This window comes from Cyanistes caeruleus, chromosome 29, assembly GCF_971803275.1.
Source record: "Cyanistes caeruleus chromosome 29, bCyaCae1.hap1.1, whole genome shotgun sequence".
NCBI lineage: Eukaryota > Metazoa > Chordata > Aves > Passeriformes > Paridae > Cyanistes > Cyanistes caeruleus.
The window spans coordinates 1715657-1735407 of record NC_141729.1 but is presented as its reverse complement, the minus strand read 5'-3'; the positions used below and the strand labels follow the sequence as shown (position 1 = coordinate 1735407).

The 19751-nt window shown below is 62.7% G+C and overlaps 4 protein-coding genes across 5 annotated transcripts; 2 read left to right on the top strand and 2 right to left on the bottom strand.

Annotated features, from left to right (window-relative positions):
* Positions 1-2525: 2525 nt before the first annotated feature.
* LOC111938826 (surfactant protein C) lies at positions 2526-4162 on the bottom strand. The gene is made up of 5 exons (XM_023940745.2): positions 4059-4162; positions 3444-3815; positions 3237-3347; positions 3053-3163; positions 2526-2957 (listed from the first exon to the last, which is right to left on the bottom strand). Exons 1-5 carry the CDS (start codon positions 4095-4097, stop codon positions 2862-2864), a joined length of 729 nt encoding a protein of 242 aa, XP_023796513.2. The 5' UTR covers positions 4098-4162; the 3' UTR covers positions 2526-2861.
* A 1537-nt stretch (positions 4163-5699) lies between these two features.
* On the bottom strand, positions 5700-7099 carry SFTPC (surfactant protein C). The gene is made up of 5 exons (XM_086865174.1): positions 6883-7099; positions 6640-6789; positions 6391-6531; positions 6206-6316; positions 5700-6043 (listed from the first exon to the last, which is right to left on the bottom strand). The coding sequence occupies exons 1-5, from the start codon at positions 6925-6927 to the stop codon at positions 5942-5944; spliced, it is 549 nt and encodes a 182-aa protein (XP_086721300.1). The 5' UTR covers positions 6928-7099; the 3' UTR covers positions 5700-5941.
* Positions 7100-7648: 549 nt separating this feature from the next.
* On the top strand, positions 7649-13336 carry LGI3 (leucine rich repeat LGI family member 3). 2 transcript variants are annotated; one of them, XR_015279710.1, is made up of 9 exons: positions 7649-8068; positions 9625-9696; positions 9774-9845; positions 9926-9997; positions 10087-10158; positions 10348-10517; positions 10598-10762; positions 10860-12277; positions 12350-13336. XR_015279710.1 is itself a non-coding variant. In XM_086865172.1 (8 exons), exons 1-8 carry the CDS (start codon positions 7851-7853, stop codon positions 11675-11677), a joined length of 1659 nt encoding a protein of 552 aa, XP_086721298.1. In that variant the 5' UTR covers positions 7649-7850; the 3' UTR covers positions 11678-13336. The 2 variants fall into 2 exon arrangements, 1 of the variants encoding a protein (XP_086721298.1); XM_086865172.1 differs by having other exon boundaries at positions 10860-13336.
* Positions 13337-13724: 388 nt separating this feature from the next.
* REEP4 (receptor accessory protein 4) lies at positions 13725-17890 on the top strand. Its single transcript, XM_086865173.1, has 8 exons — positions 13725-13906; positions 14662-14734; positions 15167-15243; positions 15352-15472; positions 16686-16799; positions 16902-17034; positions 17122-17276; positions 17360-17890. The coding sequence occupies exons 1-8, from the start codon at positions 13875-13877 to the stop codon at positions 17423-17425; spliced, it is 771 nt and encodes a 256-aa protein (XP_086721299.1). The 5' UTR covers positions 13725-13874; the 3' UTR covers positions 17426-17890.
* Positions 17891-19751: the final 1861 nt, after the last annotated feature.

The window sequence follows — 19751 nt, the reverse complement described above, 5'->3', positions numbered from 1 at the left end:
TCACAGCGCTCCCAGAGCTTGTGGTAACTTCATTTTTTAACATTTTAAGTGTTTTAAGTGTTCCCTGTGTCCGATGAGCTGCACAGGGACACACTAGGTGACACCGGCATCCAGGCTCTGCTCCCTCCCCCAAATCCTCTTTCCCTTCACTTTTGGGGATCCCCTGCATCCAGGGCCTGGCTCGTTCCCACCAGGAGTGACGGAGTCTCCTTCACCCGTTATCTCTGCCGTTGTTTTCCTCCCCCATCAGAATCATCCCAGGATGTTTTCCTCCTTCTCCCTTATTGCAAAACCCACATCCAGTAAAACTTTCCTCCTCAAAGCAGATAAATAAACCCCGGAAAACGGGGCTGACTCTGCATCCCCGCTCTGCCCCCGGCCCTCACGTCACATCCCAGGGATGGGAATTTGGGGAGCAACCTCTGGAATCAACTCCAGCCCCGAGCCAGTCTCCCAAGAAAACAAACAAGCCAGGCTCTGGAATACTTTTTGTTTTCATCCTGGGAGGATGTTTGCGGGCTGAGTCCCTGGATGATGTAAATCCATGATCTCAGGATCCAGCCGTTGGTTTCCACCCTGAGATCGCCCCTTTCTCACGGAGCGCTCCGGGGAGCCGAGGCTCTCCGAGGAGGCTTTTCCCAGCCTGGCTTTCCCACGCCGGGCTCGGCTCCCGGGATCCAGCTCCCTCTCAGCCGTGCTGGTGGCCCTGGAGGTCACCGGCCACCAGCATTGCAACCTGGAAGAGGAGCTGAGCATCCCACCCAGCCTGAACATCAGTTTGGGAATGTCCTTATCCCAGGAGCCCTGGGTGGATGCCACCCACACGGATTCCAGTGCTCCCACCTTGGCCTGCCCGCCCTGCAGGGCTTCCTTGGCATCCTGGAGCAGCAGGTGGGCAATGCTGAGGCCTGGCACCGGCACAGCCGTGAGGCTGGGGGACACTGGGAGCTGCCAGGAGCGTTCCTGGATCCCATCCTCAGCTCTCCATGGTTTCCATCCCCAAAACCTCCACAGCAAAGAGCAGCCCAGGGTGTTCCCAAGATCTTTTCCCCCATGGAACCGGGACCAGTGGCCCCTTGGAGACCCCTGTGCAGTGAGTGACTGGCACTGGATTGTCCCCTGTGGCCACAGTGGCACCAGCCAGGGTGGCTGGAGGGTGGCACCTCCCCTTCCCAGGGGTGGGATCCCCCAACTCCAGCACCTCCCCTTCCCGGGGATGGGATCCCCCACTCCCAGCACCTTCCCAGGGATGGGATCCCCCACTCCCAGCACCTTCCCAGGGATGGGATCCCCCAATCGCAGCACCTTCCCAGGGATGGGATCCCCCAATCCCAGCACCTTCCTGGGGATGGGATCCCCCAATCCCAGCACTAACTGGGGGGTTTTACTCTGATTTCCCCTGCCAGGACCCCCGAGGTCCCCACTGTGCCGCAAACCTCTGGAAATCGGGATACTGGAATTGTTGCACAAGGACCTGGGGGTTCTGCCAACTTTCTGTCGCCTCCCCCATCTGCTCTGGCCTTCAGGAGGAGGCTGAGGGGGTCTGGGGGTCAGGGAGGGTTTGGGAGTGGACACCCCAGAGCTGCAGGAAGTCTTGGATGGATGTCCCACATCCCGGCCAGCTGCAGCTGCGATCTCCCGGCAGGAGCAGCTTCCCTGGTGCCAGGAGTGGGGAAAGGGGCTGGATCCAGGTGTAGGGGCTGGTGGTCCCCATTTTGGGGCTGGCATGATGCTGCTGTGGTGCTGGTGGGCTCCCATTCCTGGGGGATTGGATGGGCTGCTCCATGTTCCTCCTGTCAGCTCCAGGCCAATGTCCTGGTCCTGATAACTCCTGGTCCTAATAATGCCAGAATCCCATCCTAATAAAGCCTGATCCTACTAAAATCCTGCTCCTTGTAACACCTGATCCATATAGTGCCAGCATCTCAGGCCTAATAAAGTCTGATCCCAGTAACACCAGTATCCCAGTCCTAACACCCCCTGACCCTAATAACACCAACATCCTGATCCTAGTAATTCCTGATCCTAATACTACCAGCATTCCTCTCCTAATAACACCTGAGCTTAATAAAGCCCGAACCCAGCTGCAGCTCCTTCATCCCAAAAATCCTAATAACTCCCAGTTCTTGCAATGCCCGATCCTGATAACTCCTGATCCCAGCAGCATCCCTGTCCTAAATCATCCCAGTGCTAACGATCCCTGTCCTCGGGCAGCGGCTGGTGGCCGTGGCTGCTTTCGGCACAGCCCGGCTCCAGGAATAGCTCCCAGACCTGATTCCTGCCCTTCTCCTTTATTCCAGCCTGGCAGAGGACAGACCCATTTTTCAGGCCAGCCTGGCTCTGGCAGCAGGACGGGGCAGCTCAGGTCAGGCAGCCACGCTCGGGGGAGGCTCTCCCGTGAGCCCCCAGGCTGTGGCTGCAACAGAAATTCCCCCAAAATTCAAGCTCGGAGCCCTTCAAGGCATTTTTTAGGCAGGGGGAAGGCGGGAGCTGGCGGGAGCGAGGAACTGGAACGGAGAATTGTGTTTTCTTTAAATGTCATGTTTTTTTAAGCTCATTTTTGCACTTGGGTTTTGGCGAAGCTGAGAAGACTTAAGTGACAAACCAGCTGTCCCCCGGCGCAGCGCAGACACCCCCGCCCCGCCCCCGGCCCCGCGCCTGCGGCCCCTCCAGCGCCGTCCCCCTGACCCCTCCGAGCCCCCCGCACCCCAAAATCGGGGTGGGCGGCGCGGGGGCGGCCGCGGAGAAGTCGCCGACGCTCCCAGCGGGGCTGTTGGGGATGCTGCAAGGCAAAGCTGGTGCTGTGAGGGTGCTGCCGGGTGGGCGGGGGTCCCGCAGCCCCCCTGCCCACCCCGCGGGCTCTAAGCCCAGTAAACAGGGAGGAGGCTGCAGAGGATGCTCGCTGTGGTGCCCAGGAGGGAGCGGTCAGCCAGGGGCATGGAGATCTTGTCCTCAGCCTGGACAGGGACATTCTTCATCATTATCATCATCATCGCTCATCGCGGGGGACTCTGAGCCCCCCACGTGCCCCCTGCCCCAGCCGGGTCCTCACCTGCCGGCGCTGGAAGGTCTCGACCACGGTGTCCAGCCCCGGGATGTTGTCCTTGTCCACGCGGGTCACAAAGCAGGCGTGCTGCAGCCGGGGTCTGTAGCTCACCAGCAGCTGTCGGAAGCCAAACCCGGGTCAGCTCCATCCCATCTCCCCCTCCCCGTGTTCCCCAGAGACCCCCACTCACATTCCTGTAATCATAGATGACAGTGGCCGCCTTCCCGTCCCCGCTGTCCAGGTAGAAAGTGGCCGCGTCCTCTTCCCAGGCTGGCCCAGTCCACACCCCGCTCCGCAGGACCTGGGGGAGGACGAGGGGGGATCTCAGAGGCTCCGACAGCCCCTTCCCCCGGGCATCGGGGGGTCCCTTCTGCCGGCACCGGGGGTCCCCACTCACGGTGTCGGCGTGGCGCTGGTCAATGCTCAGCCGCATCAGCAGGGCGCCGGCGATGATGAGCACCAGCAGGACCACCACGACCACCGCGATGAGCAGGCAGCGCAGGCGGCCGCAGCCGCAGCTCAGGAGCTTGCGGGGCAGGGAACAGAGCAGCCGAGGGACGAAGCACAGGGACTTCTTGAGGCAGCCGGAGCAGCTGGCGCAGCTGGCGCAGCCGGCACAGCCGGGACACTTGGGACACTTGGGACACTGGCAGCACTTGGGCAGGCAGCAGCATTTGGCGCAGCACCAGCTGCATTTGGTGCAGCATTTGGCGCAGCACGTGGCGCAGGGCAAGCAGCAGCCTGGGCAGCAGCAGCCATTCCCCGAGTCCTGGGGGTGCGGGAAAGCGGGGGGAGATGTGGTCAGAGGGGTGGAGGTGGGAGCTGCGGGATGCAGGAGGGGTTGGGGGTGTCATCCTGCCACCCCCCGGCATCCCTCTTCCCCCAGGCACTGGGAATGCAGCATCCCATGGCCCAAACCCCCATCCCGGGAGCTGGTGCCTCGCTGGAGTAAACTGGGCAAAGCCCTGTGCTGAGCTGGCCGCAGGGACACCCCGGTGTGACAGAGACTCACCTCCTCTTCAAGCATCACCTGCTTCATGCTGCTCTCCATGGCTGCTGCTGCTGCCTCCTCCTCCTCCTCCTCCCATTCCCAGCCCAGCCTGGCCACCGGGACTGGGAGTTTTATACTGGGGCACTGGGGTGGGGACAGGAGCGGCCCCTGTGAAGGTTTGGTGGCCCCAGGGTGCAGTCGGGCTCTGGCATGTGACCCACTCCACCCGTGTTTGCTGAGCGCCCACTCCCAGCTGGATCCCCCTGGGAACCTGCTGCTCGAGGAGCTCCGAGGGCACTGGGTCAAGGACCCTTGTCCCCAGGCTTGGGGACTTCTCTGCTGCCCAGGAGCGAGGTGGCAGGGCCAAAGCAAACCCTCCAGGGTGGAGCATCCGGCCGTGGTGAGACCTGGCCCATGTCCCTTCGCCAGCTCGGGCACCTGGAGCTGCTTGATGTGGCAAGGAACAAACAGGACATTCAAGATTTCCTGTAATCTGCAGGGATGGGGTGGGAACGGGGTGAGGAAATGTCCCTGACCCTCATTCTGGGTCCCGAGGCCGCTCGGACACCACTGCTGGTGGCTTTTGGGGCTGGCAGAGGTGTCCACAGTGTGGATTTTTTTGGGGTGAGGGGGTCCCAGCTCTGACCTGTCCCCCTCAGGTGACAGGGGCACACTGCTGGACCTTGTTTTTGCCCATCCACAAGCCCCTTCTGCAACTGGGACCCCCTGGGCATACCTGAGGCCCCCAAAACCCACAGGCAGGTGTTGGGGAGTTGAATGCCGCCTGTTTTCCCAGGGTGTCAAGGGCCACAAGAGTCCCTCGAGTGGCTCCTGACTGTTCCCAGTCACTGTGGGAGCCCTTAGCACCTTTCCTGGCCCATGGCACCTTCTTGACCCAGCTCCTTATCACGGTCGAGGGTTTTTTGGGAAGCAGAGCCACTGGCTCCAAGTTGGCACATGGGAACGTGCCATGTCCCTCCTATTCCCAGAAAAGTGTCACCCCTTGGAGCTGTGACCCCCCCTTCCCTCCCACCCACGACAGTGATTTTGGGGACAGCATGGAGTTTGTAGCTCTGGAAAGATCAAATCAACTTCCAGGAGTCTCTTTTTCTCCTCCCAGGCACGCTGCTTCCCTGATTTTCGGTGCAGCACTTGGAAGTGGACCCAGAGCTGATGTGGGGCAAGAGAAGCTGGAATGGATGGGAAAAGGGAGAGGATGGGGATGGGGGGAGCTGGAGCAAGGGGATTGTGGTGTCCGTGGATAACCCAGGGCTTGGTTCCCACTGGGGACGTCACAGTCCCTCTGTCCCCATCTGCCCGGGAACTCTCCTGAAGGTCTGGAAGTGCAGAGGTTGCTCCTCACCCTCCATCCTCCAAACTGGGGGGGCACAGATGGGGACAATGGGGGTCACAGGTGGGGATAGTGGGAGGGCACAGATGGGGACAATGGAGGGCACAGATGGGGACAATGGGGGTCACAGGTGGGGACAATGGGAGCATGGTGTGCAATTGTGCTGCTGCGCCCCGTCTTTGATCCCTCCTGAACTCCTCTCACCCCAACATGAGGGATTCCTCTCCCCACCCTGCACCCCACAAAGGGACACCCCTGGGACACCGTGTCCCTGTCCCCAGCACCCAGGAAAGGCAAGAACACCACTTGGAGCCGGGGGCACAGGCTTTACTTTGTAGATAGAAGCAAATCCCAGAGCAAATCCCACTTTGTTTTTTATGGCGAGAGCAGTGGGAAAGCCGCGGTGCCAAGCGACAGTGGACGGAGCACCCTGTGGCGGGGTGACTGCCCCCGGGATGGGGACGAGGTGGAGGAGAGAGATTCCCGGGCATCCCGCCTGGAAGGCAGCGTGGGGGACAGTGACACCCCCATGTCCCATCCCACTGGGAGGCTCCTACAGCCAGAACACGGGGACGGTGCTGCAGAGGATGTTGATGGTGGTGCCCAGGATGGAGCGGTCAGCCAGGGGCGCGGCCTTGTCCCCAACGCCCTCATCCTGCGGGACAGAGAACGGAGCAGGGGCCGCCACCCTCGGCAGCCGCAGCGTCCCCTCCACAGGGGACCACCCCCCGCCCCACATTTCCCAGGATGCAGGGCTTGGGCTGCGCTGAGCCCGGAGCGGCTGCACCCCCGTCCCAGCGGGGTGGTCGCCACTCACCTGCCGGCGCTGGAAGCTCTCGGTGACCGCGTCCAGCCCCGGGAAGTTGTCCTTGTCCACGCGGGTGATGTAGCAGGCGCGGTGACGCCAGGACCTGTAGCCGACCAGCAGCTGTTTGCAGACAGAGCCGGCTCAGCTCAGCACCGTCCTGTCCCCATCGCGCCCGTCCCCAGGTCCCCTCGCACCTTGCTGTACTCGAACACCACCGTGGCCGAGGCGTTGAGCCCGTCCCGCACGGCGAACGTCCCGGTCCTTTCCTTCTTGCTCATGGCGAGCTGCTGGGGGGTCCCCTCGCCATCCAGCCCGTGGATGGTCATTCTCAACACCTGCCATGGGGGAGAAGGCTCAGGGAGCTCCGCGGGAGCCGAGCTCCGTCCCTACAGAGCTGCCGTGCTCCCGGAGCCGCTGGCACCGCGGTCCCCTCCTGCCCTCACCGTCTCGGCGTGTGACTCGCTGAGGTGCAGCCCCAGCAGGAGGAAGGTGATGTTGACCACCACGAGGGCCACCACCACGAGGGCCACCACCAGCAGGAGGCTCCTGAGCTCGTGGGGGATGCAGGGCAGGCGCGGGGACTCCGTGTACCTCTGTTGGGGACACAGGGGGACACCCGGCTGAGCCGCCGGGGGTGGCAGCGGGGCTCAGCCCCACGCCCAGGATGGGTGGTGGGTGCTCCTTACCGGAGGTGCCTCCTCCATCAGCGCCTCTTTGGAGCTGTCGTCCATCTCTCCGTGTGCTCCCGTCCCTTTGCCAGCCCGCAGCCGGGGGCATTTATAGGATCGCGGGTGGCCGGGGAAGGCTGGGCCCACTCCAGCTGCCGAAGTGCCACTTGTGCTGTTTGCTGAGCCCCGAGAAGAGCCAGGGAGGGGACACAAAACCTCCTAGGGCCCTTCCCTGGCATTTGTCCGGCAGCGGTGGGGGTGCCAAGGCAAACAGTGGGCAGTGCCCGCCCTCCACACCCAGCCCCGGGCTGTGGCAGGAGGGGCCCCAGCACCCCCAGCACGTTCCCGGGGCGGGGGGGCTGCACCCCTGGTTCTGCACGGGCAGCTGTGCGTGCCCCCCCCGGGGCGAGGAAGGAGCTGGCTGCACTCATTGTTCCCGGGGGCTCCGTGCCAGGGACGGCGCAGATGGCATGGGAGAGATGGGTGCCTGGGACGGACGGGTGCCCGGGGTGGCGTGGATGGGTGCCCAGGGTGGCGTGGATGGGTGCCCGGAGTGCTGCAGCCACGGCGGGCGCGGGCAGCGCTGCAGCGCCGAGGCGGGGGAGGCACTGCGGGGGTGTCACCCCTGCCCTGTACCCCCAGTTCTGCGCACCCCGAGAGCCGCCGGTGGAAGCGGAGTGGAAGCCCGGGTGTGCTCGCTGCCGGGGACACGCGCGCACGGACACGCGTGCACGGGGATGCTGGCGCTGTCACTCAGCCGCATCCCTCCTTCCCTCCCTCCCTCCCTCCCTCCGTCCCTCCCTCCCGCAGCACCGGGCATGCTGTGCTGCAGAGCCGCGGGTCAGGCGCCCGCAGCCTCCGCCGCTTCTCCTCCACACTGAGATCCCCAGGGAGAAAGAAATTTAAAAAAGGCTTTTCCACAGCTCCCGGGCACAGCGGCGCTGGGAGCAGCTCCCGGGATCAAACGGGGATAAGGCCAGGGCGCGATGGAGCTGCGGCGAGGGAGGAGGATGCTGAGGGACCAGCTCCCTGCTCGCCTCCTCCTCCTCCTCTTCGCCGTGGCCTGGCTCTGGCTGCCGGCGGAGGGGCGGCGGCCCCCCCGGCCTCCCCCTTGCCCCCCGACCTGCTCCTGCACCCGGGACACGGCTTTTTGCGTGGACTCCAAGGCTGTGCCCAAGAACCTTCCCCCGGAGGTCATCTCGCTGTGAGTACCGGGGGTGGGGACAGGGATGGGGACAGCGTCACATCCCAGGAGTGCGGGGCTGGCAGGGGCTGCTGGCTGTCCTGGAGGGGCAGGGACACCCCGGCTGTGCTGCACAGGGGGACAAACACGTGGCAGGGCGGGGTTCGGTCAGTGTGGGGGGCTCTGGGGCGAGGAGGAGGCTGCAGACAGCCCAGGACCTGTGTGTGTGTGTTCTGCGGCGCTGGCACACGCAGCCATCCATCAGTGCCAGGCAGAGCAGGGCTGCAGCCTGTCCCCGCTGCGACCTTGGGGACCAGAACCCCCAGGGGACACGGCTGTGACCTTGGGGACCAGAACCCCCAGGGGACACGGCTGTGACCTTGGGGATCACAGCCCCAGGGGGACACAACTTGGAGGGGTGGCCCTGATGGAGGGTCCCTGGGGACACAGCTGCTCCCCGGAGCCTGGCACAGGGGCGTGTGGCAGATGTGGGTGTTTACACCTGTTTGTATGTGCTTACACACCCGTTCTGTGTGTGTTACACCTGTGTGTATGTGCTTACACACCCGTTCTGTGTGTGTTACACCTGTGTGTATGTGCTTACACACCCGTTCTGTGTGTGTTACACCTGTTTGTATGTGCTTACACAACTCTTCTGTGTGTTACACCTGTTTGTATGTGCTTACACAACTGTTCTGTGTGTGTTACACCTGTGTATGTGCTTACACACCCGTTCTGTGTGTGTTACACCTGTTTGTATGTGCTTACACACCCGTTCTGTGTGTGTTACACCTGTTTGTATATGCTTACACAACTGTTCTGTGTGTGTTACACCTGTTTGTATGTGCTTACACAACTGTTCTGTTACACCTGTGTGTGTGTGCTTACACAACTCTTCTGTGTGTTACACCTGTATGTGTTACACCTGTTAGTATGTGCTTACACAACCGTTAGTGTGTGTTTACACCCGTGTGTAAGTTACACCTGTGTCTATGTGCTTACACACCCGTTCTGCGTGTGTTACACCCGTAAGTTACACCCATGTGTATGTGCTTACACACCTGTTAGTGTGTGGTTACACCTGTGTGTATGTGTTTACACACATTAGTGTGTGTTTACACCTGTGTGTAAGTTACACCCGTGTGTATGTGCACATGGCCCAGGGCCAGGGGCTGCAGCAGGCCGTGGGCAGCCTGCGGTGGGTGCCAGCCCCCTGCACCTCGTCCCCTCCGTGTCCCCACATGGGGCAGGGGCTGCCAGGGTCCCTGTGGACCCCTCGTGGGTTCCCCCGGCAGAGGACAGACCCCAGCCGGTGACCCAGAGCCGGTGCTGGGGGACACGGGGGTGGCAGTGGCAGAGGACAGACCCCAGCCGGTGACCCAGAGCCGGTGCTGGGGGACACGGGGGTGGCAGTGGCAGAGGACAGACCCCAGCCGGTGACCCAGAGCCGGTGCTGGGGGACACGGGGGTGGCAGTGGCAGAGGACAGACCCCAGCCGGTGACCCAGAGCCGGTGCTGGGGGACACGGGGGTGGCAGTGCTGCCATCCCCTCAGCTGAAGCTCCGTCTCTCCCGCAGGACGATGGTGAACGCGGCCTTCACGGAGATCCGCGAGGCAGCTTTCGCTCACATCCCGTCCCTGCAGTTCCTGTAGGTGTCCCATGCCCCCGGAGCTCCCCTCGTTGCCCCCAGCCCAGCTCTGACGCCTCCCCCCTCTCTCTCTGCAGCCTCCTCAACTCCAACAAGTTCACGCTGATCGGGGACAACGCCTTTGCCGGGCTCTCTCACCTGCAGTACCTGTGAGTGACACGGGGACACGGGAACAGGGAGGGCAGGGGGATCCTTGGGGTGGCCCTGTCACCATCTGCTCCCATTCCAGGTTCATTGAGAACAACGACATCCAGGCGCTTTCAAAGGCCACTTTCCGCGGCCTCAAGTCCCTGACGCACCTGTGAGCACCTGGGGGACACTGCGGGGGTGGCCCTGTCCCTTTGTCACCATCAGGGACATGTCACCTCCACAACCCTTCTTGTCCCCCAGGTCCTTGGCCAACAACAACCTGCAGACGCTGCCACGGGACCTCTTCAAGCCGCTGGACATCCTGAGTGACCTGTGAGACTGCCACAGCATCGGGGACTCCCGGGGACACCGGGCTGGGGACAGGGTGACATCCCAGGGGCTGGGGCAGCGTGCTGTGTGCTGGGGGTGACCCGGTGCTGGCAGGGGCCCCCAGGACACTGAGCTGGGGACAGGGTGACATCCCAGTGGGTGCTGGGGGTGACCCGGTGCCATCCCTGGCAGGGACCTCCGTGGCAACACGCTGGCCTGTGACTGCAAGATCAAGTGGCTGGTGGAGTGGCTGGAGAACACCAACACCACGGTCCCCGCCGTGTTCTGCAGCAGCCCCGGGCAGTTCGAGGGACAGCGGATCCGGGACCTGGCGCTCGGTGACTTCCAGTGCATCACCACGGGTAAGGCGCCACAGTCACCTGTCACACATCACCTCCCTCCTGGGTGTTCACACCCTCACTGCCGCCGCTCCCTGCTCCAGATTTCGTGATGCACCAGGTCCTGCCCTTCCAGGCGGTGTCGGCCGAGCCCTTCACCTACGCCAGTGACCTGTACGTGGCCCTGGCACAGCCAAGCGCCAGCAGCTGCTCCATCCTCAAGTGGGACTACGTGGAGCGCAAACTCCGTGACTTCGACCGCATCCCTGGTGAGGAATTGGGTTTGGAGTCCCCTCCTGGGCGGGCAGCCCGTTTGGGGTGACCCGGGGCAGGCACAGCCCCGGCGTGACGCGGTTTTGTCGCCAGCTCACTCGGCGGTGCACTGCAAGCCCATCGTGGCGCAGGAGCAGCTCTACGTGGTGGTGGCGCAGCTCTTCGGTGGCTCCTACATCTACCGCTGGGACACGGCCGTGGACAAGTTCATCAAGATCCAGGACATCGACAGCCAGAAGATCCGCAAGCCCAACGACATCGAGGCCTTCCAGATCGAGGGCGACTGGTACTTCGTCATCGCCGACAGCTCCAAGGCGGGCTCCACCAGCCTCTACCGCCTCAACCAGAACGGCTTTTACTCCCACCAAGCCCTCCACGCCTGGCACCGTGACACCGACGTGGAATACGTGGAGAACGACGGGAAACCCCGGCTGATCATCTCCAGCAGCTCCCAGGCCCCCGTCATCTACCAGTGGAGCCGGGCGCAGAAGCAGTTCGTGCCTCAGGGTGAGGTGGGCGAGATGCTGGACGTGCAGATGGTCAAGCACTTCAGGGCCAAACGGGACCAGTTCCTCTGCCTCAGCCGCTACATCGGCGACTCCAAGGTGGTGCGCTGGGAAGGGCAGCGCTTTGTGGAGGTGCAGACGCTGCCGTCCCGCGGCTCCATGGTGATGCAGCCCTTCGCCGTGGGGCAGCGGCAGTACCTGGCGCTGGGCAGCGACTTCTCCTTCACCCACGTGTACCTGTGGGAAGAAGAGAAGCAGAAGTTCGCCAAGTTCCAGGAGCTGTCGGTGCAGGCGCCGCGGGCGTTCCGGGCGGTGCCGGCGGCTGACGTGCAGCTGCTGCTGGCGCCCAGCTTCAAGGCCAACACGCTGGTGTACCGGCACGTGGTGGTGGACCTCAGCCTGTAGCCGGAGAGCCGCCGGACATGCATGTGCCCACCACCCCTTGCTTCCTCCCTGGGCACTCCCTGTCCCAGCCCTCCACCTTTACCCAGCCTCACGGTGCCTCAGTTTCCCCATGGTGCTCCTGGTTTCACCCTGTGGCACGCAGGGAGGGGGGGTGGGGATGGGTGGGGGGGGGGTCTTTGTCTGCTCAAGCCATGGGCTGGGAGCTGGTGGCAGGAAAGGAGGGGGGACGGCAGGCAGGGATGTGGCAGGAGGGATGGGGGGTTCCCAGGACCCTGAGGGACTTTGGGATGCTCCAAAGTGGATGGGATGGCCAAGGTGGGTGGGGTGGGATGCCCCAAGGATGATGGGATGCTCCAGGATGCTCTGAGGTGGATGCAGATGGGATGCTGAGGATGATGATGGATGCCCCAAGGATGATGGGATGCTCCAGGATGCTCCAGGATGCTCCGAGGCGGATGCAGATGGGATGCTGAGGATGATGATGATGGATGCTCCGAGGACGATGGGATGCTCCAGGATGCCCCGAGGAGGATGCAGATGGGATGCTGAGGATGATGATGGATGTCCCAAGGATGATGGGATGCTCCAGGATGCTCTGAGGTGGATGCAGATGGGATGCTGAGGATGATGATGAATGCCCCAAGGATGATGGGATGCTCCAGGATGCTCCAGGATGCTCTGAGGTGGATGCAGATGGGATGCTGAGGATGATGATGGAAGCTCCGAGGACAATGGATGCTCCGAGGTGGATGCTGATGTGATGCCCCGAGGACAGCACAATGCTCCAGGCCAGAAGCTCCTGCCCCTCTCCGTGCATGTCCAGCAGCTCCCCGTGCCCACGGCCCCGCTGCCAGGCAGGACCCAGCGTGCCCGGAGCGTCCGTGCCCACCAAACACCCCCCAATAAACACACTGTGACCCCCAGCCCTGCCCGTGTGTCCTTCCAGTCATGGCGTGCCCACCCTATCCTGCATTCTGCGGCACCAGCGAGCGGGAATTCCTCATTTCAGGATGCTCCAGGCCCCACACACTGGGTTTTTTCCAGCAGAAACCTCGGTCCACGGTGCGGGTGGGAAGCAGGAGGTGTTTCCTCAGGGAGGGGAGTCCCCGCTGGACTGGTTTTCCAAGGGGAGCTCTTCCCTGGCTCCCAGGTGTATAAATATGCATGTGAAAAACCACCAATTAAATATCAAATAAAGATCCTCTCGCAGGTAACAGGCACCTCCGGGGCACGGATGGGTTTGGGGAGCAGGATGGCTTCTCCCAGGGCATTGCCACGTGTCCCTGCCTCAGTTTCTCTGGCAGAAAAAAGCAGATTTGAAAGGACAGGGAAGGTTCTGGTGCTTCCATGGAGGCCATGACGGGGATGGGAAATTTGGGAAAGCCTGGATCAGTCTTTGGGCTACAGTGCCAAGGGGGAGGTGGCCCAGAGAGGCAATTCAAGCAGCTTTTGTTTTCCTCAGGACCATCTTTAAGGGCTCCACTGCGGTGGAGTGTTCTGCATCATCCATCAGAGCACCAAAAAAAATCGCGTCCCCTTCCAGACCAAAAAAATTATTCTTTAACATCAGTCAAAGAAGCTCTCCCATCCCTTCCCTACCTGTTAACTGCTTTTAAAATTGTATGTTTAAATATAGAAATATATATATATGAGAAATAACTTTTATGTCTTAGGGAATATTTAATATTTGTTTTATATCCATATACATGGTATTAACATATTAACATTCGATATATTAATATAGTACTATTCAATACATTAGGAGCATTTTAACCACTACATTTTTAGGTATGTTTAGGAAAGGCCATATTTATATTCAATATATTTAGGGAATTTTTAAAATGTTTTTATTTTATAAACATTTTATTTTATTTTTGTTGCGCGCCACATGCGGGTCACACTTTTAAGGGGCTCTGTTGCCCTTTTAAGGGCATTGCCCTTTTAAGCGGCTCTGTTGCCCTTTTAAGGGCATTGCCCCTTTAAGAGGCTGTGTTGCCCTTTTAAGCGCATTGCCCTTTTAAGAGCGGTTGGTGGGGCCCGTGCCGCGCCTGCGCGTTTCGGTTGCTGCAAGTTTCAAGTTTTCGGATTCCCTCCCTCGGGGTTCGGGGGAAATTTGGGGGGGGTTTGGAAGCTCCAGGGGGGCACAGCACCCACCCTCCCGCCCGGCACTGCCGGGGCCTTCAGCCCCGGCCGCACCATGGTGTCCTGGATCCTCAGCCGGGTGATTGAGTGAGTGGGGTCCGGGCGGTAACGGGGGAGGGGCTGCAGGGCCGGGGGGGGTGGGGGGGTGGGGCACAGGGACCCCCGATCCCCTGTCTCCCCTCCTGGGGTCCCGTTAATGGGGGTCCCCGTGCTGGGCCCGCAGCGGGGGCTCCTCGGAAAGGCCCCGGGCGGGGTTTGGGGGGTCGATCTCAGGTTTCTTGTATGGGGGTGACCAGCACCCCCTCCCCCCCAAACATGCTACCCCCCCGAAAATGGATCCGTGAGCAGCTGCTGGGGGGGTGAGCACGGCCTGGGGTCCCCCTGCATCCCCCATGGCCCTGGAGGAGCCCCTGTACCATCCCAGGGGGTCGCTGCTCAGAGGGTCCCCACATTGCCTGGGCTCGCAGGAGGTCACGGCGACACAAGGTTTGGGGCTGGTGGCACCTCACTCGGTGCCCGGGGACCGGACGGAGCCCACGGGGACCGGACCGAACCCACGGGGACCGGACCGAGCCCGCAGGGACCGAGCCCGTGCCCTGCCACCGCCCCCTGCCCTGCCCCGACAGGTCGGGCCGGTCCCGTGGACGTGGGAGTGACACTGTGCTCATGGCTGAGCCTCCCCGGAGAATCCCGGAGCCTTTTCCCGGCCTCTCCGGGCTCGGGATGGTGCTGGAGGGGGTCAAGGCCAGGGTCCGGCGCTGGGGCCGGCAGCTGTGCTGGTCCCTGTTCCTGCTGCTGTACGCGGGGTGGCCGCGCTGCCTCACCCCCCCTCTGCCTTACAGGCTGCTCTTCGGGATGCTCTACCCGGCCTACGCCTCCTACAAGGCTGTGAAGACAAAAAACATCCGGGAATACGTGAGTCAAGTGCCTGGGGAGCCCTTCCCCGGGGCCCCAATCCCCTCCTTCCCCAGGGCCCCAATCCCCTCCTTCCCCAGGGCCCCAATCCCCTCCTCCCCCAGGGTCCTGTCCCCTCCTTCCCCAGGGTCCTGTCCCCTCCTTCCCCAGGGTCCCGTCCCCTCCTTCCCCAGGGTGCTGTCCCCACCTTCCCCAGGGCCCTGTCCCCTCCTTCCCCAGGTCCCCAATCCCCTCCTTCCCCAGGGTCCCGTCCCCCCCTTCCCCAGGGCCCCAATCCCCTCCTTCCCCAGGGTGCTGTCCCCTCCTTCCCCAGGGTCCTGTCCCCTCCTTTCCCAGTCCTGTCCTTTCCCAGTCTCCAGTCCCTTTTTCTGGGGTTCAGGCACCCTTTTCCCAGTCTCCAGTCCGCTCTGATGGCCCCCCATGGCTCCCCAGGTCCGATGGATGATGTACTGGATCGTCTTCGCTCTCTTCATGACCACAGAGACCTTCACTGACCTCCTCATTTCCTGGTGAGGCTGGCGTGGGACTCTGGGTGTCCCCATGTCCCCAGAGTTGATGGGGGGGGGGAACAGGAGGTGCCTTTGGACTCCCCCCCATCTCCTGCCCCTCTTGGCCAGGTTCCCCTTCTACTACGAGGTGAAGATGGCCTTTGTCATCTGGCTGCTGTCCCCGTACACGCGGGGGGCCAGCCTGCTCTACCGCCGCTTCGTGCACCCCACGCTGGCCCGCAGGGAGAAGGTACAAAATTCCCGGGATTTGGGGGGTCCTCCCTGCCCAGCCTGGGGGGTTCAGCCCTCCGAGTTGGGATGGTGATGCCTCAGGGAGGTGACAGTGCACTGGGAGGTGACAACACCCAGGGATATGGTGATGTCCTGGGGGGTGACACTGTCCTGTGCCTTGGTGATGTCCTTGGGGGTGACAGTGCCTGGGGATGTGGTGATGTCCTGGGGGGTGACAGTGTCCTGTGCCGTGGTGATGTCCTGGGGGTGACAGTCCCCAGGGATGTGGTGATGTCCTGGGGGGTGACAGTGTCCTGTGCCGTGGTGATGTCCTGGGGGGTGACAGTGCCCAGGGATGTGGTGATGTCCTGGGGGGTGACAGTGCCCGGGGATGTGGTGATGTCCTGGGAGGTGACAGTGCCTGGGGATGTGGTGATGTCCTGGGAGGTGACACTGTCCTGTGCCTTGGTGATGTCCTGGGGGGTGACAGTGTCCAGGGATGTGGTGATGTCCTGGGGGGTGACAGTGTCCTGTGCTGTGGTGATGTCCTGGGGGGTGACAGTGCCTGGGGATGTGGTGATGTTCTGGGGGGTGACAGTGCCTGGGGATGTGGTGATGTCCTGGGAGGTGACAGTGCCCAGGGATGTGGTGATGTTCTGGGGGGTGACAGTGCCTGGGGATGTGGTGATGTCCTGGGGGGTGACAGTGCCCAGGGATGTGGTGATGTTCTGGGGGGTGACAGTGCCCGGGGATGTGGTGATGTCCTGGGGGGTGACAGTGCCCAGGGACGTTGCAGTGCCCTGGAGGTGACAGTGCCCTGTAACATGGTGATGCATTGTGAAGGTGACAGTGCCCAGGGATGTGGTGATGTCCTGGGGAGTGACAGTGCCCAGGGATGTGGTGATGTCCTGGGGAGTGACAGTGTCCTGTGCTGTGGTGATGTCCTGGGGAGTGACAGTGTCCAGGGATGTGGTGATGTCCTGGGGGGTGACAGTGCCCAGGGACATTGCAGTGCCCCAGGATGGTGATGATGCCCAGGCTTGTTGTGATGTCCCTGGGGGTGACAATGCCCAGGGACTTGGTGATGCCTCAGGATCACTAAGTGATTAGTGATTTCCTGGGGAGGTGACAATGCCCTGGGAAATGACCATGCCCAGGGACACTGGGGGAGGTGACAGTGCTCCAGGCCAGCACACTGCACTCCCAGCACCACCCCCTTGTCTCTCTCTCAGGACATCGATGCGTTCCTGGTCCAGGCGCGTGAGCGTGGCTACGAGACCATGGTGCGCTTTGGCAAGAGGGGCCTCAACCTGGCGGCCACCGCCGCTGTCCAGGCGGCCACCAAGGTACCCGGGGAGGAAACCCCACCCGAGCAGGGTGACAGGAGAGGGAGATGTCCCCTGGATTGGGGTCTGACCATCCTGTCCGCTCTGTGTCCCCCACTGCAGAGCCAGGGCGCGCTGGCCGGGCGGCTCCGCAGCTTCAGCATGCAGGACCTGCACTCGCTGCCCGAGCAGGTCCCCGTGCACTTCCAGGACCCGCTGTACCTGGAGGAGCAGGAGAGCCTCCAGCAGCCCCGGGGTGAGGAGCTGGGGGTCACAGCGAGGGGGGCCTGCAGCAAAGCCCACGGTGGCCATGCTGGAGCTGGCTTGTCCCCCCTGTCCCCAGCCTACGGCACCGGCCGCCGCTATGAGAGCGACACGGACGATGAGGAAATGTGGTCGGACTCACAGTTGTCCCCCCCAGCACCGCCACGCCGGGATCCCAAACCCCTGTCCCGCAGCCAGAGCCTGCGATCCCTGAGGAAGAACCCTGGAAAGGAGGTGCCGTGGGAGGGGGACACGAGGTGGGCGTGTGGGGCTGCGTGAGGGGGTCCTGACCTGTCCCTGTCCCTGTCCCTGCCCAGGGCTCCTCCCGGCTCCTGCGCAGCCGAGCCAAGAGAAAAGCGGCCCCGTCGGAGCAGGACAGCTAAAATCCCGGGAAACCTCTGCCAGGAGGCTGGAGAGGAATTTGCTGCTGCATCAGGAGGGAGCTGTGGCTCCTGTGTCCCTGGGGATCCTCACTCTGTAAATCCCTTCTGTGACCTCTGTGGTGCCTCGAGGAGGGGGGAGCAGCTCATCCCCCCTCCCCAGACCCCCCAGCTCGGCGCCGGCGCCTCTCAGGTGGGGTCTGGCCCCTCCTTTTCCCTCATCCTGTGAACACTACACGCTCCCCCCTTCTCCTGCTGCCATGGTGCCTTATTCCCAACATTCCCGTTGCCCTGGGAGCCAGGAGTGGATGTGCTTTGTCCCTCTGAAGCCAAAGGCATGACTCAGACACAGACTGACACCCGGAGCGCCGGGCAGCACACGGCTTTTAACATTCCCCTCTCCCAAAAAGGGGGTTTTGTACATGGAGAAATAAAGGTTGTTTCAGACTTTGGTGCTGTCCCCTTCCACAGGAAGCTTCCTGAGATGGTTTTTTTCTCTTGGAGGAAGATCTGGAATCCATCTGAGACTCCTCCAGGGCCTCTCCCGGAGTCTTTTCACCCCTGTTCCAGGATCCCAGGCAGCAGCCCCAGACTCCTCCAGGAAAGCTTCCTGAGCCTTTTTCCTTTGGAGGAAGCTGAACCCTCAGGGATCCATCCAAGGCTCCCTCCAGGCCTTTCCCCCATATTTGAGGTTCCAGAATCCGGATAACATCCCCAAACTCCTTCGGGGAAGCTTCCTGAAACGATTTCCTCATTTGGAAGGAACTCCATCCTTGGGAATCCACGCCGTGCTCCACACGGGCATCTCCCAGGGTCTTTTGCCACCCGTTTTATGTTCCCTGAGGCCGCCGGTGGCATTCCCAAACTTCCCGGGAGCCCTGCAGTAGCCACATCCCCCACGGCGTGGCAGCAGCAGCCTCGGCCCCTCCGGGACACCCGGGATGCAGCCGGACATCCCTGGCTCGTCCCCTCTCCCACCGGGAATCCCGATTCCTTCCCGGGGGGGCTCATCCCCCACCCGGCCGGGCGGCAGGGGGTGGCACAAGGCGACTGTCGCCTCCTCCTGCCGCCCGCGTGTCCCGCGGTGCCCCTGGCATCAATCCCCTCGCTCCCAATCCTCCCTGCCCTCGCCCCTGGGGCCAGCTGTATTTTTAGCCCTTGGCTGCCGCCCGATTTCGGGGGTCTTCCCAGGGCAGCAGCCCCGGCCCCTGGGCAGGCCGGGCTCGGCGGGGCGGCCCGGGGCAGGCAGGGGTGTTGGAGCAGATTAGGTGGAGGTGGCTGGATTAGCCCCGTAAAACTGCCTGCGAGACGATTACTTAAAGCAGCGGAGAAGGAAGGGCTGGGTGGGGACAGCGAGGGCCAGGGGGCTGCCTGTAATCCCCCTAAAGCCGCTTAGGCAGCGCGGTTCCTCCAAGGATACGGCCCAGGGAGGCTGCTGAGGCGAGCTGGGGGTCAAAGCGGGGGTTCTTCCGTCTTGGGGTGCTCCCAAGTGTGCTGAAAGAGGGGGGCAGCAGCGCTGGAGCCTCGGTGTTGTGTCCCCAGGGTGCGGGGTCAGGGATTCCCAGTTTGGGGAAACTGAGGCACGACCCCAGTACCTTCCAAAGGGGGAAAAGTGGGGTTCTGGGAAGGAACAATGAGTTTTGGTGTCCTGCTTTGGTAAATCCGTGCGTCCCTCAGGGGCTGAAACCCAAGGAGGGGGCAGGAGCCTGGCGGGGTGGCACAGCCCGTCCCCCCGGGGCCGAGGCAGCTCCGGCGGTGCCAGCGCTGATCCCAGCTGTGTCAGCGCACGGGCCAGTGCCAGGCTGCATCAGCAAAGCCCTAATCCCCCCCGGCTCGCCTGGCACCGCCCCAGCACCGCACTTTAAGCGCCTGACCTGAGCTCGCCCGCTGCCACGGTCCCCGCCGGGGAGGGGGTGCCAGGCTGAGCCGGGGCTGGCACCGCTGTGGGGACCCCCTGTGCCCCCCCGGGCAGGGGCTGGATCAGTGGGGTGGGGGGACGGTGGGGCTGGGGGGCTGTAGGAGGTGACAGAATGGACTCAGGCTCAGGGGCTGCATCCCCAGCGGGTTCAGGGAGGGGATTCTCCCTCTCTGCTCTGCTCAGGTCAGACCCCACCTGCAGCTCGGGGGTCCCCAGTATCAGAGGGAGCTGCTGGAGCAAGTCCAGAGGAGCCACGGGGATGCTCCGAGGCTGGAGCCCCTCTGGAGCCGGGCTGGGAGAGCTGGGAATGTTCACCTGGAGAGGAGAAGGATCCAGGGAGAGCTCAGAGCCCCTTGCAGGGCCTGAAGGGGCTCCAGGAGAGCTGGAGAGGGGCTGGGGACAAGGGATGGA